Source organism: Lepisosteus platostomus, chromosome 14 (genome assembly GCF_059453375.1).
Source record: "Lepisosteus platostomus isolate fLepPlt1 chromosome 14, fLepPlt1.hap1, whole genome shotgun sequence".
NCBI classification, from domain to species: Eukaryota; Metazoa; Chordata; class Actinopteri; order Semionotiformes; family Lepisosteidae; genus Lepisosteus; species Lepisosteus platostomus.
Genome location: NC_142624.1, coordinates 39,887,501 through 39,903,453, shown reverse-complemented (window position 1 = coordinate 39,903,453; position 15,953 = coordinate 39,887,501). Strand labels below are relative to the sequence as shown.

General features: G+C 39.9%; 1 protein-coding gene across 6 annotated transcripts in view; it reads right to left on the bottom strand.

The window, feature by feature from the left end:
• Positions 1-15,953, bottom strand: part of LOC148649498 (zinc finger E-box-binding homeobox 2-like) — an 81,005-nt gene that overhangs the window by 4,600 nt on the left and 60,452 nt on the right. For all 6 annotated transcript variants that reach the window (XM_088606274.1, XM_088606276.1, XM_088606273.1 and 3 more), the window contains 6 exons: positions 15,595-15,852; positions 10,675-10,743; positions 8,522-8,710; positions 7,114-7,328; positions 3,551-3,659; positions 1,100-3,084 (listed from right to left, as the gene is read on the bottom strand). In XM_088606274.1, coding sequence (XP_088462400.1) covers positions 1,100-3,084; positions 3,551-3,659; positions 7,114-7,328; positions 8,522-8,710; positions 10,675-10,743; positions 15,595-15,852 — 2,825 coding nt within the window. The remainder of the gene's footprint in view (positions 1-1,099; positions 3,085-3,550; positions 3,660-7,113; positions 7,329-8,521; positions 8,711-10,674; positions 10,744-15,594; positions 15,853-15,953) is intronic.

The following is a 15,953-nucleotide window of genomic DNA, read 5'->3' as shown; positions in this document are numbered from 1 at the left end:
CCAGTGAAGCCCGACTCTGAGTATCATTGCATGGGCCTGCACGCCACATATTTGCATTCAAATTCTTCTTAATTTTATACTTGAAAGAGTATTAATTCTATATTTATCTGTTCTTCTTTCATGGGAAGATTAACCCGATAGGCTAACTTAAATTAATGGGAAAAAAATATGATTACATTAGAAGGTCATAATAATAAGCGAAAGACTTTGCAGGGCATATTGCCACAGTCTTCTCATTTCTAACTCATAATGATTAAATCAAGAGGTGTGCTAAATGGCCAAAATGGAGCGGCACCACTGCCCTCATTAGGACTGCTTGCTCTGGCCTCGCAATGATTTTGAGGACATTGCTACACTGGTTTTAAGAACAGAGCACTATCGTTCTGCAATCAATTTGAGCTAAATGCCTGTAGCTGTATTTTTTTAAATCTAATTTAATAACTTAGAATAGGAAACATTATTAATACTTTTTATCAAAATGGTTCCTTCTATGTTAAACAGCCTTCAGCATTCAACGGTAATGAACATGGAGCTGTGCATTATTAATCTGCATGTTGAAACTCATTTTGGCTTGTTCTAAAAACATGTGCCAAAGACATAAGTCAGTCAGCTACACATCTCAGCAAGCAAGCACACCTTTGCTTTTATGCAGACACTACATTTGACTCACACAGAGTTTTCACTAATTAATACCTGAGAAAAATCAAATTGGCCGAAACACATTTAGAAAGAGGGCAGATGTACTGTTAAAATGGAAGAGATAGAACAGCTGGCAATGCAATGCTGTTTGCACTTTTGTGCGGAGACAATACACTGTGGTGTCTGGCAACACCTGAATCTCACATTATAACCTCTAAAACACTCATTATATGGTGATACCTCTAATGAAGCATACAGAGGAATTAAACCATTCTACATTTATACAACATCTGTTTATCTATTCTGCTTTGCTGGGTTCGTGTGCTGCAGGTGAGCAAGCTTTTTTTTTAGATCGAGCTTGAATTCAGTACTTTGGGAGCAGAGAGGCTTCTAATTAGCAGCTGAATGTGCAATGTTTTTTCACCCCAATCACGGTGCAAAGAGCTCACCGCCTATTTACCTGGAAACCTTGTTTCCGCTGGTATTTTCTCCTTTGCTGCATTTCAGCAAAAGTGGCTGCTCCTGTTGCATAAGTGTAGGCCATGTGTGGCAGGAAGCTCATTTGATCCAGCCCTGGGTATGGCCTCAGCCCTGGGATGCCTGTCTGAACAGGAGGCATGAAAGTGGCTGGGGGAAATGCGCTTTGTGGTGGAAGAGATGTGTACAAGGGTTTGGCACCAAAGGGGTTAATACTGAACATCGGATTAGTGCTTTTGTCAAGACTGTTATTGGAACCAGAGAACTCTTTCTTTAAATAGGCCAAGTTCAAAGGCTCCTCTGAGTGCTCAGATGGAGAAGAAACACTGTTGTGGTCAATGTTAACGTTGTTAAGTTTGGGTTTGCTTTTTACAGTTACAATGTTCTTAGGTTCCTTCACTTGTTTGGGCAAAGACAAGTCCAATGGCTCTGCCTGGAGATCTTCTGAAGTGAAGCTGTTTGGAGTGTATGAGCTACTGTGGGAGTTTTTAGAAGATGTGGAGGAAAGATTTAAAGGAGAAGGAGTATTGCTCCTCGAGTGGTCCAATTTTTCACCAGGTTGCTTGCCAACAGTGTACTGGGTCTGTTTTGTAAGCCTGAGAGGAGTGTCACAATTGTTAACATTGTTGTGGAGTTCTGCTATGGAGGGGGAAGTCATGCGGTCCATGGGCTTTATCAAGCACACTGGAGACCTGGCTGGCACTGTGTCTTTAGCTGGAGTGTTGGTGGCAGCCAGCGCCACCTCCACATTGTTCCGTTCTAGTGGTGGTGTTCTGGAATTGCCGTATTGGTAGACTTTTCGTTGTTCAAACCACTCTTTCACAAATTCCTGAGGAAGGCCAACAGCTATGGAAATCTTCAGTAGTTCCTCTGAATTAGGTTCCATGTTCATGGCAAAGTACGCTTTGAGCACAGACATGTGCTCCTTGTAAGGGTTGATGGGGCTCGTCACTCCTTTCTCAGAGAGCATGGAAGAAAGCAGGAGCGCATGTTTCTCTCCAAACACCCCTGGTTTGTTTGGAGTTATGTTCTCATTGGGTTGTAGGACCGCCTTTATTTCCTCGTTCATTTTACACAGGTAGCGCTCGTGCTGATGGAGGGGAATTGGACCTGGAAAGGTCTCCTTGCAGTACTGGCAGGAGAAAGGTGTAAACAGAATATTGTCATGCATTTTATCTTCAGTACCTAGGTCTAATATGTGATTCGTTTTTTCCTTTTTAATATTGCTAATTTGTCTTTTTGAGTCCGTGGTCAAGCTCTGGAGGCAGGCTTTGGCTTCGTTCACCTTTTCTAGCGTGTAGTCAATAATACTTTTAGTGGCACCATTGTGGCTGACAACTGGAAGACCACCTGGGGGAGCACCAGGGGAGGTCACTCCTTGTCCTTGTTCCTCGTTTTGAGACCCAAGCTCCTTCATGTAACCTTTAAGTTTTGAGATTTCGTCGGGTTTGCAGTCCATTTTCTGCCTGCATACAGTGTTGTCAACAATTTGGAGGACCTTCTGCACTTCGCTCAAATTGCTTCCCATGGTAGGGTAGCCCAGTAGTTGAGAATCCATTCCCACCCCTAGATGCTGCATTGGACTTTGAGATGCGGGGTGCACCCCCAGCGGACTGGCGGCCCCCATTCCTCCATTCATGAAGGGGCCGGGCCCGCCGAAGCCGTGAGAGGACATCATGAGCTTGTAGTCGTTGAAGTCGAGTGGCTCTGTTTTGATTTTCAGAAGGCCCGGCTGCTCGGGCAGGCTGAGGGGCTTGCCGTTCTCCAGCTTGTGCCGGAGCTGGGTGATGGCGGTGTTGGTGGGGGAGGAGGACGCCGATGTCGGCGAGGAGCCCGTTTTGACGCTGGTCCGCATCCTCCCGTTCACCGCGATGAGGCCGATACACTTCTTGCTGCTGATGTGGGAGCTGTAGGAGCCGGAGTGGGAGAAGCGCTTCTTGCAGTTCGGGCATTCGTAGGGCTTTTCACCTGAAGGAAGGAAACAGGGTTTCGTTCATAACCTTTCATTCCAGGAATCCTCGGCAAGAAGCCCATTCTTCTGGTTTTCCATTAATACCATGACAACGCTTAGTGGTATTTCTATTCCAACACCTACAATCTCTAGCTGTAGCATCGCTATTAATAACAGGAACAATTATTTGTAATAATGGAAGCAGTATTTAGGAAAACATTTTCAAACACAGCCTAACGTTCACAAATAGTTTCACATTTTACTGTTGTAATGGTTTTCCTGGATTTATTAATAACATTCAGTTTCAGGATTTTTTTTTTGTGTCAAGCAGCATATGCGAGTATTCTACTAAGTAAATGTGAGTCATTCATTGATGGAGGGAGTAAAGCAAAATCGAATCTATAAGTTCTATGAACTTCAGAACAATCTGAAATCAAGGTAATGAATATTCAAAGAGAGTGCATGAGCACCCCTGCTACCCACCACTGTGAATCCGCAGGTGTTCCTTCAGATGGTGTTTGTATTTGAAGGCCTTGCCACATTCTGTGCATTTGAACTTGCGATTGCCAGCTCCCTGGTTCAGCAGTTGGTGCTGTAGAAGAGAAGGTATTTACATGAGCTTTACACAAACATTTCAGAGAGAGAGTTCAGTAAACAATCACAATCAACTGCTGCAGACAAGCCAAATGGCCTGCATTACTACAGACCATCTCGCCTCTCCTCTTCCAACACCAACGAGCAGTACAAGTGAGGAAATGATAACAGAGTGAATCACAAACCTTTTAATTTCCTGGCTAGTAAGCGAGGGAAATGTGTCTTTAGAATTTGGCAAGGAAAAAAAAAGAAAAGAAAAGGCCCCTTTCAGAAGCGTTCCACGTTTCAAAACGAAAAATCATTAAAATCAACAAACTGATCTGTCTTTTTTTTTTTTTATTAATTTGGAATAATATCTGAAATATCAGTATTGGCTCGTTTAAAAACCCACACTGTTAACTGTGACCCCAGCAGCAGAAAAGGGTTTAGTCTGCTGAAGTCAGATGTATGTGAGCTAAGACTACAATCGATTACTGGACTTGTGAAATAAACCTATAAAGGCTCTAAAGGCTGCAAACAACCCGTTTTAAATTTAAATGAGCTGTAGTAGTAATAATAATAGCAACAATACGAGTAATAATATGCACCAGCCGGATTATTTGAGGCGGGAGGTGAGAGTGGTAAACGGTTAGGAAACACAAAGATCTCTTTGCACAGAAACAGCCCCTGATTCAGGCTAACAACTGCTGGGGTGTGCTGACTCTTCCCACATTCCTGGTGAGACAGATGGTGTTACACAGGACACAGGGAGGTTTGTTCAAACAGCAGCAACCTTCAAAGATCAGGCAGAAGCCGGCCCACCAAGCGCCAATGAGGGACCGCTGCTCATATGTTGCTGAGTTGCATAAACAAACAGCAACAGCTGCTTTGTCTCCCCCCACTTCCCTCAGAGGACCACTGTAAACTTTAGTTGTGCCACTGTTAATATGATACAATCATTTTCATTTACTAATTGTAAATGCCAGGAGCAAATGAGGGGATTGTTCAACGCCGAATCTACTCTTCATAACTGAGTGCTACAAAGGGGATGTTACGAATGCAGAAGACGTAGCCGAATATTACTGTTTGTCTTATTGGTGGTAATGAATCTAGACTTTTATCTATCCCCCCGTTTATGAGTTTGTTTTCCGTGATGCTTTTATTGAGTAAAAATTCAAAGTGGAGGCAATTTTTGCAATTTATTAAGGGCTTGATAAATACAATTTTCCCGTAGATGTAATTAAGTGAGCTTACGATGAAGACACAGACAAATAAAAAAAGGGCAACAAAGCGTAAGTCTTTCCCGTTAAAACAGCGTCTTTGCTGGACCTCCCAACCCAGGTGGAGGCTGGATCCCTGATCAGCAGATCACACACGCCACATGGACACTCAGGTGAAGGCCTGGGTTTCCAGCTCTGTCAGGAGCTGGGCATTCTGGGTGAAGTGTGGGCCGCGAGGGTGGAGGGAGAGAGGAGCTTCCTGGCGCGGTCAAGCACAGCAGATGCCCCAGAGAGGGGCATCAGCGAAACCGAGATGTCAGGGAGGAGTGGACACGCAAAGGCACAAACCCCGGGTTGCCCTGACAGTGACTACTTTCTCTAGCAAGTCTGTAACTCTGTCAGAACTGGGCATGACTTGACAGCCCTTGTTTCACTTCCTGTACACCCCAGACTACTGCCCTGAGCTGGTGACAGAGAGAACACCAGTGCCCTGGAGAAGTGGTTCACATCATTTCTTACAGTAACGGAGCACATTTTTGACAACTACTTAGTGAGCTATTTTTATGGACCATTTTCAGGAAGAAATCCAGTTTTCTAAACATAGATTCGTTTAAATCAAATAATAAAACAGATTATTATTATTAGAATATTTTTAAAAAATTAATAATGATGACTATCTTTATAAAATGCTTTGTAAAGGTCTTAAATAATTTATACTGTCCAGTCATAAATGTGATCTTACTCTAACAGACCAAGATATCATACTTAAAAAAATATATATTACTAATTTGTAATTAATATTTTACTTTCATACATTAAATTATTAATCAGAACCATACCAAGATACATACTGTATAAGCACACACCAGCCTTTAGGAGCCCTCATCAGATCACCTCCAAAATAACAGGAAACTCAGAGAAGACATTTTAAATGAGGAACTGCCAAACCATGGGACTGTCACACATATTGTCACATGAGTAGCGCAGAGTTAGCAATTGCTTAGAGATACAAGCTCCCAAGACTTTTAGTCTTTCTAAGTCCAATAACAGAATTTCAGGCCCCCTTAAAACTGTAGGTATGATAAACACGAGTCTCACAACATTGTCAACCAAAAGTCAGCCAAAGGCCGTAGAAAGAGAGTTTTTTCAAATGGTCTATAAACAGGGATTTTATATTTTATATGTATTGTTCATAAAGCTATGGTGGCACAGCTATGATGCCTCCATAGCCATTATAAAGCTTCACTGTTGCAGAATGACAACTTTTGATTGATCTATAGCCATAATGCTACTTGAAAAGACTTAGCATATTACAACATAAGAATATAAACTAGGCAATTTGCACCTTAAATTAGGCTAGACCAGGTGAAAATGCATTTCTGCTATCTGTTTAGTCTGTGATGTTGAAAAAAAACATCTTCACAGCTAAATTCAGAAAATGTTGCATACTACACAAATGGCATATCAAATGTTTAAATAAGTAATTTATAATAATGCTATCATTTTATATATCAATATCGGTTTCTTGCAAATTTCTCTGGGGAATAAGCCAGTGCTGAATAGGGATGGTTCAGTAATTTTTATTTCAGGATAAGTGTTTTCATGTGAGAAAGAAAAACCCAGTGTCTGAAATTACCTGCTTTAGCTCCTTGTCTTATTGTTAACCATTTCTGGCACATACTGTTTTTTTCCATTTTATGAAAGGGGGGGGGGTAAATATCACATCAGCTTGATGTCTAGTACTTTATATATTGTACTATACACAGTATATATAAGACATACTTTCAGTTTATATGTTCTTGCTGAAAAATCACGATCGTGACAGCGGTGATATTAACAGAGTTTGAAGGCTCAGGAAGTGTTCTAAAATGCAAAGCTTCTGCATTTAAGCAAGTACATCTAATAAATGGGAATGCATAATAAGGTACAGTTAAGAAGAAGCTGTTTTTCGTCTGAATTTAAGGAACATAAAAGCTTAAAGTAAAGTGAAGTTAAAGAGCAGATAAAATTTCTAAATTGGAAATTAACACAATCATTCGATCGTGAACATAAGACTGCTAAATCATATCAGGGAAGGCCATCAAAAAACCATTTAGGCCTCAATTAAAGCTATTACCATTAAAAGATCTGCATCTTCAAAATGCCATGAAAAATTAATAATGATTGCCAATCAAAATGATATCTTTTCTCCAAGGGGTTATTGCACATTAGAAAAAAATATCTAAAACAGAACAAGAGGCATGTGATCCTCACCTGATCTCTCCCCGGCTTGTGTGTGGCCATATGCCGCTCAAGCTGGGTGCGGTAGGCAAACGTGTAGTTGCACAGGGGGCAGGCGAAGTTCTCCTCGTTCTTCTCATGGCGATACTTGATGTGCTCCTTGAGTGATGTCAAGCGCTTGTAGCCCCGGTCGCAATAGGGGCAGGTCAGCAGTTGGGCGAAAGCATCTGGAGTTCCAGGTGGCAGGTCTGCACAGGGTGGATGGAGGAGGGGGGGAGGGGGAGAGAAAACAGGCCAAAGGGTCAGCGAATCAATGGCAGCTAATGGGCGTGCTGCCCAGAGTGGAATGGGAGGTATCTCTGCAATCTGCTCTGTGGAGTGCCATCATCTCAAGCTGGCATCCGCGCCCCCCCCCCCCCCTCCCCAACACCGTACACACCCTGGACAAGTCAGCGCACATCACCTCGGCCAGCCTGTGTCAGCACAATCAATTAAGCCTCCAGTTTATCATGTCTGCAGAAATGCTCACTGCTTGCCTGCAATTCGAAATGGAAAGTCATCTCTCTGTAAGGTTTTGCACTGCACACTCGTTAAATAATGGAAAAACAAATTTGTCTCGGGGCCTTTGGGACTTCAGCCGTGTGGAAAGAGTGGCAACGACAGTGCAGTGAACTTGCAAACAGTCCTGGGCACGAGGCCGTGATGTTATGTCAGAATTAGAAGTGGAGTAAGTCAGTGCCTCCTGTACGCAGATGGAATAGGTATCTTCAAGCTAGATGGTTTCGAATGTCTGTATTCTGACATCCTCACAACATTTATTTCTAATTTCTATTTATTTCATTTTATTTTCATCATTAAAGCAGTCTACAACACAAAAACTGTTTTCTATTTCTGCATTAGATTTTGTACGGTTGCTCTTCAACCTCATCTAAAACCTTTTGTTAACCCATCTTCTAAAATGGTCTCTGTTTTATGACAATTTTTTCCATTAAAATCCTCTTTATCCATGTCATCACTTGTTCCTCCCAAGGCCAAATGCCTTATGGATATTGCTTTCACACTTGTCAAAATTTAAATAACACTGTAGCTTTTTAATCCTGACCTGCCATTCTTTAAAATATCTCTATAACCACTTCGAGTAATGAACTTTAACAATCAGATATACTTTTTAACACCCCCCCTCCTAAATGTCTTGGGTCCATTTATTAAATGACATTCTGTATTGTACTTTCATCATTTAGAAAGTATGCATCAAAAGCCTTGTATCATATATACACATTTTTTTCCCTCTGAGAGTCTGTGAGGTGAGCTATCTGATTTCAGGCCTCAACAGCTGTTCTTCAAGTCTGAAGGTAAACACTGAGGCATTCAGTGAATTCATAATGACAACAGCTGCCTGTGTCATGGAGCGCCTGCTGTATCTGTGCTTTAAAATTCTTACCATTTTCTTCCTGTCCATTGGCCTCCGGTGTACCAAGGCGGGACACCTCCTCTGGGGCTTCTGGGTAAATAATGGCAGTGTCACCCCGTTGTAGGTACTCCGCAATACTGACCACATGGCTCTCTCCTTCTCCCAGCTTCCGTTTGGCAAAAAACTCCTCGAATTCCGAAGTGCAATCGACATTCTTAACTAAAAAAGAAAAAAAAAAGAAATTGCATTTTGTTGTTTTTTTCATGACATATGTGGTGTTACCACTAGACATTGGAAACATGTTGCTACAAGTAAATCTGGATGTGATGAAGAAAGCTATTAAGGCTGTAGTTTGGGAAGTATACATCTAAGTTACTGTGTTATCTTGTCAGATAATGGCCACTAAAATAAGAAATATGAGTTAATCTTAGCAAAGTACCATCTTGAATGCTGGAAAAGCTTTTAAAGATAAACCTTCTACTTTAAACATATTACCAGTTACACTACAAATGTTATATGAAAATCAGATTTGCTTAGGCTGCCAATTTCTTATTTTCCTCATCATAATTTAAATTAACTGAAATTTGATTATGATGCCTAAATTATGAATTTTAACGATTATCTACAGAGACAGACATTTATTAAATCAGATTTTTCTATTTTTAAGCACACACAGAAGCATTTTGGTTTTCCAACATATTAGCAGATTTTTGGTTTCGGTGGGTCAAAAAAGTAAATGTAATGAGAATCACCTTGTCTGCAGGGATGGTGAATATTTAACATGCTAACTGCTTGCCCTGTGCAGTGTCAAATGAAAACTTCAAAAATGAAAATAAAGACTCAAATGGCTTGAAGACATAAAATCTACCTCAGAATGTTTTCTTTAGTTTTAGCTCTTCGGGGAACTATTTGCTGCAGACCAGAGATAGCTGGCCCTAATCACAGACAAAGCTCATAAAAAACCACAACCTTCATTAGCTAGGAAACGGCAGACCCTGATTGGTACACACTGAACGCAGGCCAAACACTGCCTGTCCTGCCAACACGCCAAGTTTTACTTCTGTTTTCCACTGCATGGTAGTCTAATATTTGTCTTTATTTTTCCCTATACCTCTTCAAATTACTGTCGGTTTAGCTGGAGCTAACTATTTAAATAGTTTGGGGGGGGAAAATACACCATTTGGAACATTAAAAAACCTCTTTTGTTATCTACATGTACCTTTCAATTAAAATATTGCTTTAGCTAGTAAAGGTAAACTCAGTGAGTTGTGCTTTATTGTGCAGTAAACATTTTATGATCCAATTTGTAAAAGGTCAAGGTAGTGGATGGTGTCGTTGTCAAAAATCATTTGAAAATGTCAAACTGTCGATGGATCTTTTAAATTGTACAGTATAACAATTAAAACTAGGCCATGAGATACACTGTGCTCTCATTAAAGGACCAATGCTTATAGTAGCGATAAAAAACCAAACCAGTTGATTCTGAATCATACTTACAGTTTAACTATATTTGCTGCCTGTTGCTTGTCTAGATATTAAGGTAGGCCTTTCCAGGTTACATAATTTCTGGTTTAACTGTTTTAAAGTTTAGTTACGTAAAATTAACTTCAAACTTCATTCTAAATTTTAAGGTAATTCCTGATAATTTCAAAGTAAATTTTAACCCCCAGGTGACCACAGGCCACTGGCTTACAAGAATATAAACATATTTATTCTTCTTTTCCTCATTAGATGCTTTATCACCAAAGATGAGGCAAGTGTTCCAAGCAAATTAAATTAAAAATGCTCCATTTCAAAGTGGCATCACACTTTAGACAGACAGATCTGAATATATTCTTGCATATTGTTATATCCAGGTCTCCATGAGCCTAAATGGAATATTAAACATTTATTTCTATGGAAACAAAATTGTTCCCTCAAAACATGCCGTACCTAGAAAAGCAAGAGGTCATGGAGCAGGAGAAATCTGGCTGTGCTGTGCTGACTGTTTACACGAACTGCACCGCAGCCAATCAGAGCTGTTCTGAATGACACCATGGGCAGAGAAGTTAAGTCCCCAAAGGCCTGTGGGTGGGATTCAGCATTGTTTTCCCTAATTAGAAGTGGCAGGTACATAGACCTTATGTAAAAAATACTGGACTTGACATCGTTCGGCAAATCTTTTAACTCGGTAATCAACTCACCTGTACCATTTGCAGCTGTTTGAAGAGTGGCTTCAGGCCCCATAGTGTCATACTCGTCCTTCATTTCATCTGAGAGCAGAACAGAAAGAAGTAAAAACAGTCAGCGCTGGATGGTACCATGCAAACCTCACTTACAATGAAGCCTTCAGAGGAAGGTACAAGGAAATAAAAGGACTGCTGTGCTCCAGTCTGTGCTGGCTTTGCTTAGGACTCTGAATGAGTACTATCTTCTAAGCCAGACTGGGACTTACAGTATTTACCTTAAGCATTAAAAACAATTGTGAATCAAAACATCCTGTAGCACTGGGGAACTGGAGTCTCCAGTCAGAACAGTGAGGTCAAGAACGAACTGTCCACCAGAGTGATCAGACTGGGATAAATCTTACAAACACATCCATGCCAGTCATTCACGTGATGCAGGAATCCATTAAAACACTGAGGAATTTAGATTCTGAGGACAGGATCCAGTCTCCTGACCTTGACGTCTTTATATTGCTAATCAGCATAAAACACGTGATCAAAGCAGGAATGTTTTGTGTTGCAAGCATGTCAGAAAGATAAGCAGGTAAAACAGAAGGATTCACAATAGCCTGTAGATGAACTGAGAAACAGACTTTATGAACAGCTATCATGTATTTTAACAGTTAGCAGCTGCAATGAATTATGGGAATGTACATTCTAATTAGTTCTCACCATTTCACAATACTGAAAAGCAGAACCATCTAAACAGACTTATACTTTTGCGTAGATAAAATCAAAGTGAACAGCCATAAACAGCTGCTTTGCCCTTATTGAGGCTTATCAGGAGGGCATAGCTAACTCTGGAGCATAACTAATGACTGGATGAAATCCTCAAATCAATTTCGCTACCAAAAACCAAACAAGCTAGATTGAACCAAAAGGACCCTCTTGTTTGTTGTTCTTATGCATGCATCTATATCTTACAAGGAACACTTTTCAGATGCATAAAGAAACACCTTTGTATGCCTGTTTCTCTAGTCAAAGAAACTATGCCCCTCCTGATTAGCTCAAAAAGGGTGACAGAATGTTCTTTTACTTCTAACTCAAACTTTATCTACATGTAAAGCAGAATTATTTGTGAGAGATAATATTCACTTTCAAATACTATCCACGATACACGTCTTGCTCTTACAAAATACAGCACAACCCTTAAAGGTGTTCATAGACCCTAGACAGAATGTTTAAAAAATAAGATTCCAGGCTTGGTATTTCAAAAATGGTATAAGCCTTTTTTGAAAGGAGAACATTGTTGGCTTAAACAGACAATCAATTTAAATGGTTCTTCCCTAAAACATCTTCCACCGTGTCTTTAGAAATTAAATCAAGGTATTTCCGAGAAGACAGTGGTTAGTTATAAATATAGCTATTGTTCTTGTTCCTCCTTGCTCTTCTCATGTGATTTCTGGCAGTGTGGAGTCACAAGTATCATAAGCTTTCCATCTGAGGGCACACAGACCCAGTGACTAGGGGGAAACAGCAACACGGACGCCTTTTTTTGCATAATACTGGTAGTGCTCAAGCTGTTGCACTTCCTTCCTCATTGATATGTTAAAGTAACTGAGGATTTGTTGCCTTTCCAGCAACACACAGCAACAAAGTTAGTGAAAACAGTAGTGTCAACTCGTCCCCCAAAACCTCATTAACAGAAGACGCATGCTAAAAAGAAACAAAAACTGCTTTGTGGGGGACTCGTTTTCTAAATTTCTGAGAAACGAGAACTGTGAAATTCTGCTTTTCCTGCATTCATCAATAAATTCTGATCCACTAGTTTATTTGTGCCTTATAGTTTGCTAAGTTGGTAAAGCTGTACTTGATAACTGTGCTTGTTTAATTTTTTCAGGAGTACTTTATCTATGAAGACTCCTCCACCTCTTCAAAAGAAGCAAACATTTGTCTGTTTACCTGCACAACAAATAAACAAAGGAGTGAATAGATTAAATAACTACTTTCTGTAAAGCCAGCAGCAGCAGCACAGAATGAAAGCGAGTTACAGGACTTTCACTTTCCATGCAGCTACTCACGAGTTATACTTGGAGGCCATTTTCCCTTTTCTCATACTGAGACTACAAAACTTATCCTCACTGAGAAAAATGAGCACACTGGACTTGAGGCAGTGGAACTGGTCCTTCATCAGAGCTGTTATGTTGTGTTGGCATTAAGGGGCTCTGAGAATCAGGAATAGCTTCCATGAGTTTCAGGTACCACACTCTATCTAGAAAATCTAGAAAAAATATTTCCAGGCTTCTTAACTTTAGCAACTTTATTTGAAGATGTTTTATATTCCCATTTGGAGTAAAACATCCGAGGAAATCATCACTCAGTTTAGCTGGTCAATATGCTGTCATAACCCAGTCACATTCGTTTCAATTCTTCTTCTCTCAAAAATATCCTGTTTCTGCTTATTGTGGGCAGTAGGTGTGAAAATCCTTCCACCAGGAGGTAGGCTAAGACCACTAACCCTTATTTTACATTAGGGGACTACTGAAAATCCAGACAGGGATCTAAACTTTTTTTACTTTAAAACACAGTATACTGTATAGGTTACTGCTTTTGTGTAATCTTAACTGATGTGAACTTACAATATTACTATACTAGATATATAGTGATACAATGTATTTAGATTGTGTTTCTATAATCTGCAACTTCAAAAGAGATTAATGCTATCTTTACCTGCTGAAGCAGAGCTTAGACAAACAAGCTGTAAAAGGTTTGGAGGAGAAGAGGTATTCACCTACTCAGGAGAAATGTTTAAGTTTCTATAGAAACCCAGAAGGAGGCCAGAATACTTTTCATCCTCCATAATTCAGCCCGTTTACTTAATGTCATCGATTCTGTTTATTTTGAAAACATTCCTATTTTATTGCCGGTTACCCTTGGAATAGAATGCAGTGAAAACAAGAAGTCCTCTTTTTTGTTATTTCTTGAAGAATCCTTGAAGAAGCAGAAGAGAGGCTGGGAAGAACGCAGGTGATTTATTTAAAATCTCTGTCAGTGATAATGATGTCATGGTTTCCAGCACACTGCTTCCACCCCATTGTGGGATGAAAGAATGTCAAGGACAATTCCAAACACAAAACTCGGATTGTGCTGGAACCGGAAAGGCACAGCGAGAAACTTCGCTGTGCTCTTCAGTTCAAAACCTACATCCTGCAGACAAAGTACCAAAGCACAGGAGAAAAAAGCATGAGAAAAGTAAGGCTTATCTCAGAGTTAAGCTATGTGCTGAGGTACCACAGTAGACAGGGAGGCACCAAGAAAAAAGAGTACCCGTAAGTTGGTGTAATATTTTGAAGATTATTTAAACAACATACTTTGTGAAAATTTTAAAATATGACAAATATTTTATCACGTGAGAAAAACATTATCATTGGAACTACAACACGGCTATAGCACAGACATAAAGGCACCACCTATTCCCAACGTATTATAAAGTCACAGCATGTTTGTTTTTTCTGACTATTGTTTCAATAACATATAAAAACAAATGTCATATCTTTTCCAAATCATTAACATTTTTAAATGAAATTTAAAATGAAAGTAAATACAATCGAGGTTTGTGGGGTCTTTAATATTTTTAGAGGGCTTTTGCAATGATTATAATATCCACAAAATCAAACTCCTTTCTCTAAACGTACATTTTTTTTGCATATTAAATTTTTAAACTCCTGAATATTTCCCCTTTCAGCACTCTGCACAGCTAGTTCATTAGCAGAAATGAATAGCTAACACCGGCTCATTTAAATGGGGTGTCTTACATGAGTTCTCGCCACACTCTGTTTCTGTCACACGGCTCCCAAGAATCATTGACTCTTATTATACATGTAAATGGCTATCATAAAAATAAAAATTTCATTTAAGATTGTTAATGACTTTTGCAGCAGTCTGGCTTCCTTTAATGATTATCCTCTGCCCCTAATTAAAAGTATTTATCTTTCAAGCATCCAAGACTGGATTTCTCTGAGCAGAGATAGTATGTTTGATTATTTAAAAAAAGGCTTTATGAAAAGAATTGTATATAAATCACATTAAACATGGATAAAATAAAGAAATACATAGCAATGCATTGTCTAAAAATATGGAATTTGTTTATTAGATTCCTATACTTATGATGGCTGAAATGAAACAGTATAAAGACACATTTTTAGGCATCTCCCAGTTCCATACCCATGCGATGATTCTACATTTCAAGCCACATTTCAGAGGAAACACGCCAATTTACTGTGAAAAATTCTTACTGACCTTTTAATTACCTCTTTGACAATGATAAAAAGTTCCACTCAATGCAAAAAAGGAAATCACCTTTTTCACAGCTGGACAGAGGTGTTTTCATCTTGAGCAGCTCATATATTGTTTTAACAAAACTATGCACCACAATCAAAGGCCTTTTGCATATGATAGAGTATTACTGCTCATTTAGTTTGTCTTTCAGGTTTCGTTAAGGCCAAAAATGGAAACATCACAAAAAATTATTTTTCAAAGACAACAGAACCAAGGTTTGTCACCTCCTGTACTTCTGCACTAGAAATACACCCCAGATGTCACGTGAACAGACACGTTCCATGAAACAAACAGTTTGAAAATAAACATCAAAATCACCAATCAGCAACAAAAACAAGCGCAATGTGTAGGCATATATGAGTACAAAAGCAAATGTGTTCTCCAGTGAATTGGTGGACCTGTAACTACGTGAGATGTGACTGAGATGCTCATCTGAAGTTAACAGCACATGACTTTTCTTTTTTCCTGTCATTTCGAGATATGTCACTACTGATACACCCTTACATTCAGAACAGACGAGACTATCATGTTGTTGATGATATTATGAACATTTGAAATCTGCCCAAACACTTAGGTAAGTGAGGCGTGGACATGTTAGGCATCTGCACTGGGAACACTCACCAGTACCATCAACTGAGGCTTGCAGCATGCTGTTATTGTGCCAGGCTTGGGTCACTCCACTCTCCCTCATGTCATCTTCTTCGTCGTCCTTCGTAATTAGTGCTTGGCTGACACGCGGAGAGGCGTCGTGGTTGCGTGCGCTCGCCGGACTGCCCACGCTGTCCAGGGCGTTAAGGAGAGCGTCCTCTTCCGCAATGTGTAACTTGTCATCATCATCTGTTTCCGAACCTGTTTCCACCACGTTCTCGTAATTCAACACTGCAACGAGAGTTTCAAGAAAAGGGGAAAATGCTGTTACTGGAGACACGCACCTCAAACTCTCCCATTAAGATTAGCTGCAACAGTTAATTACAGCAAAA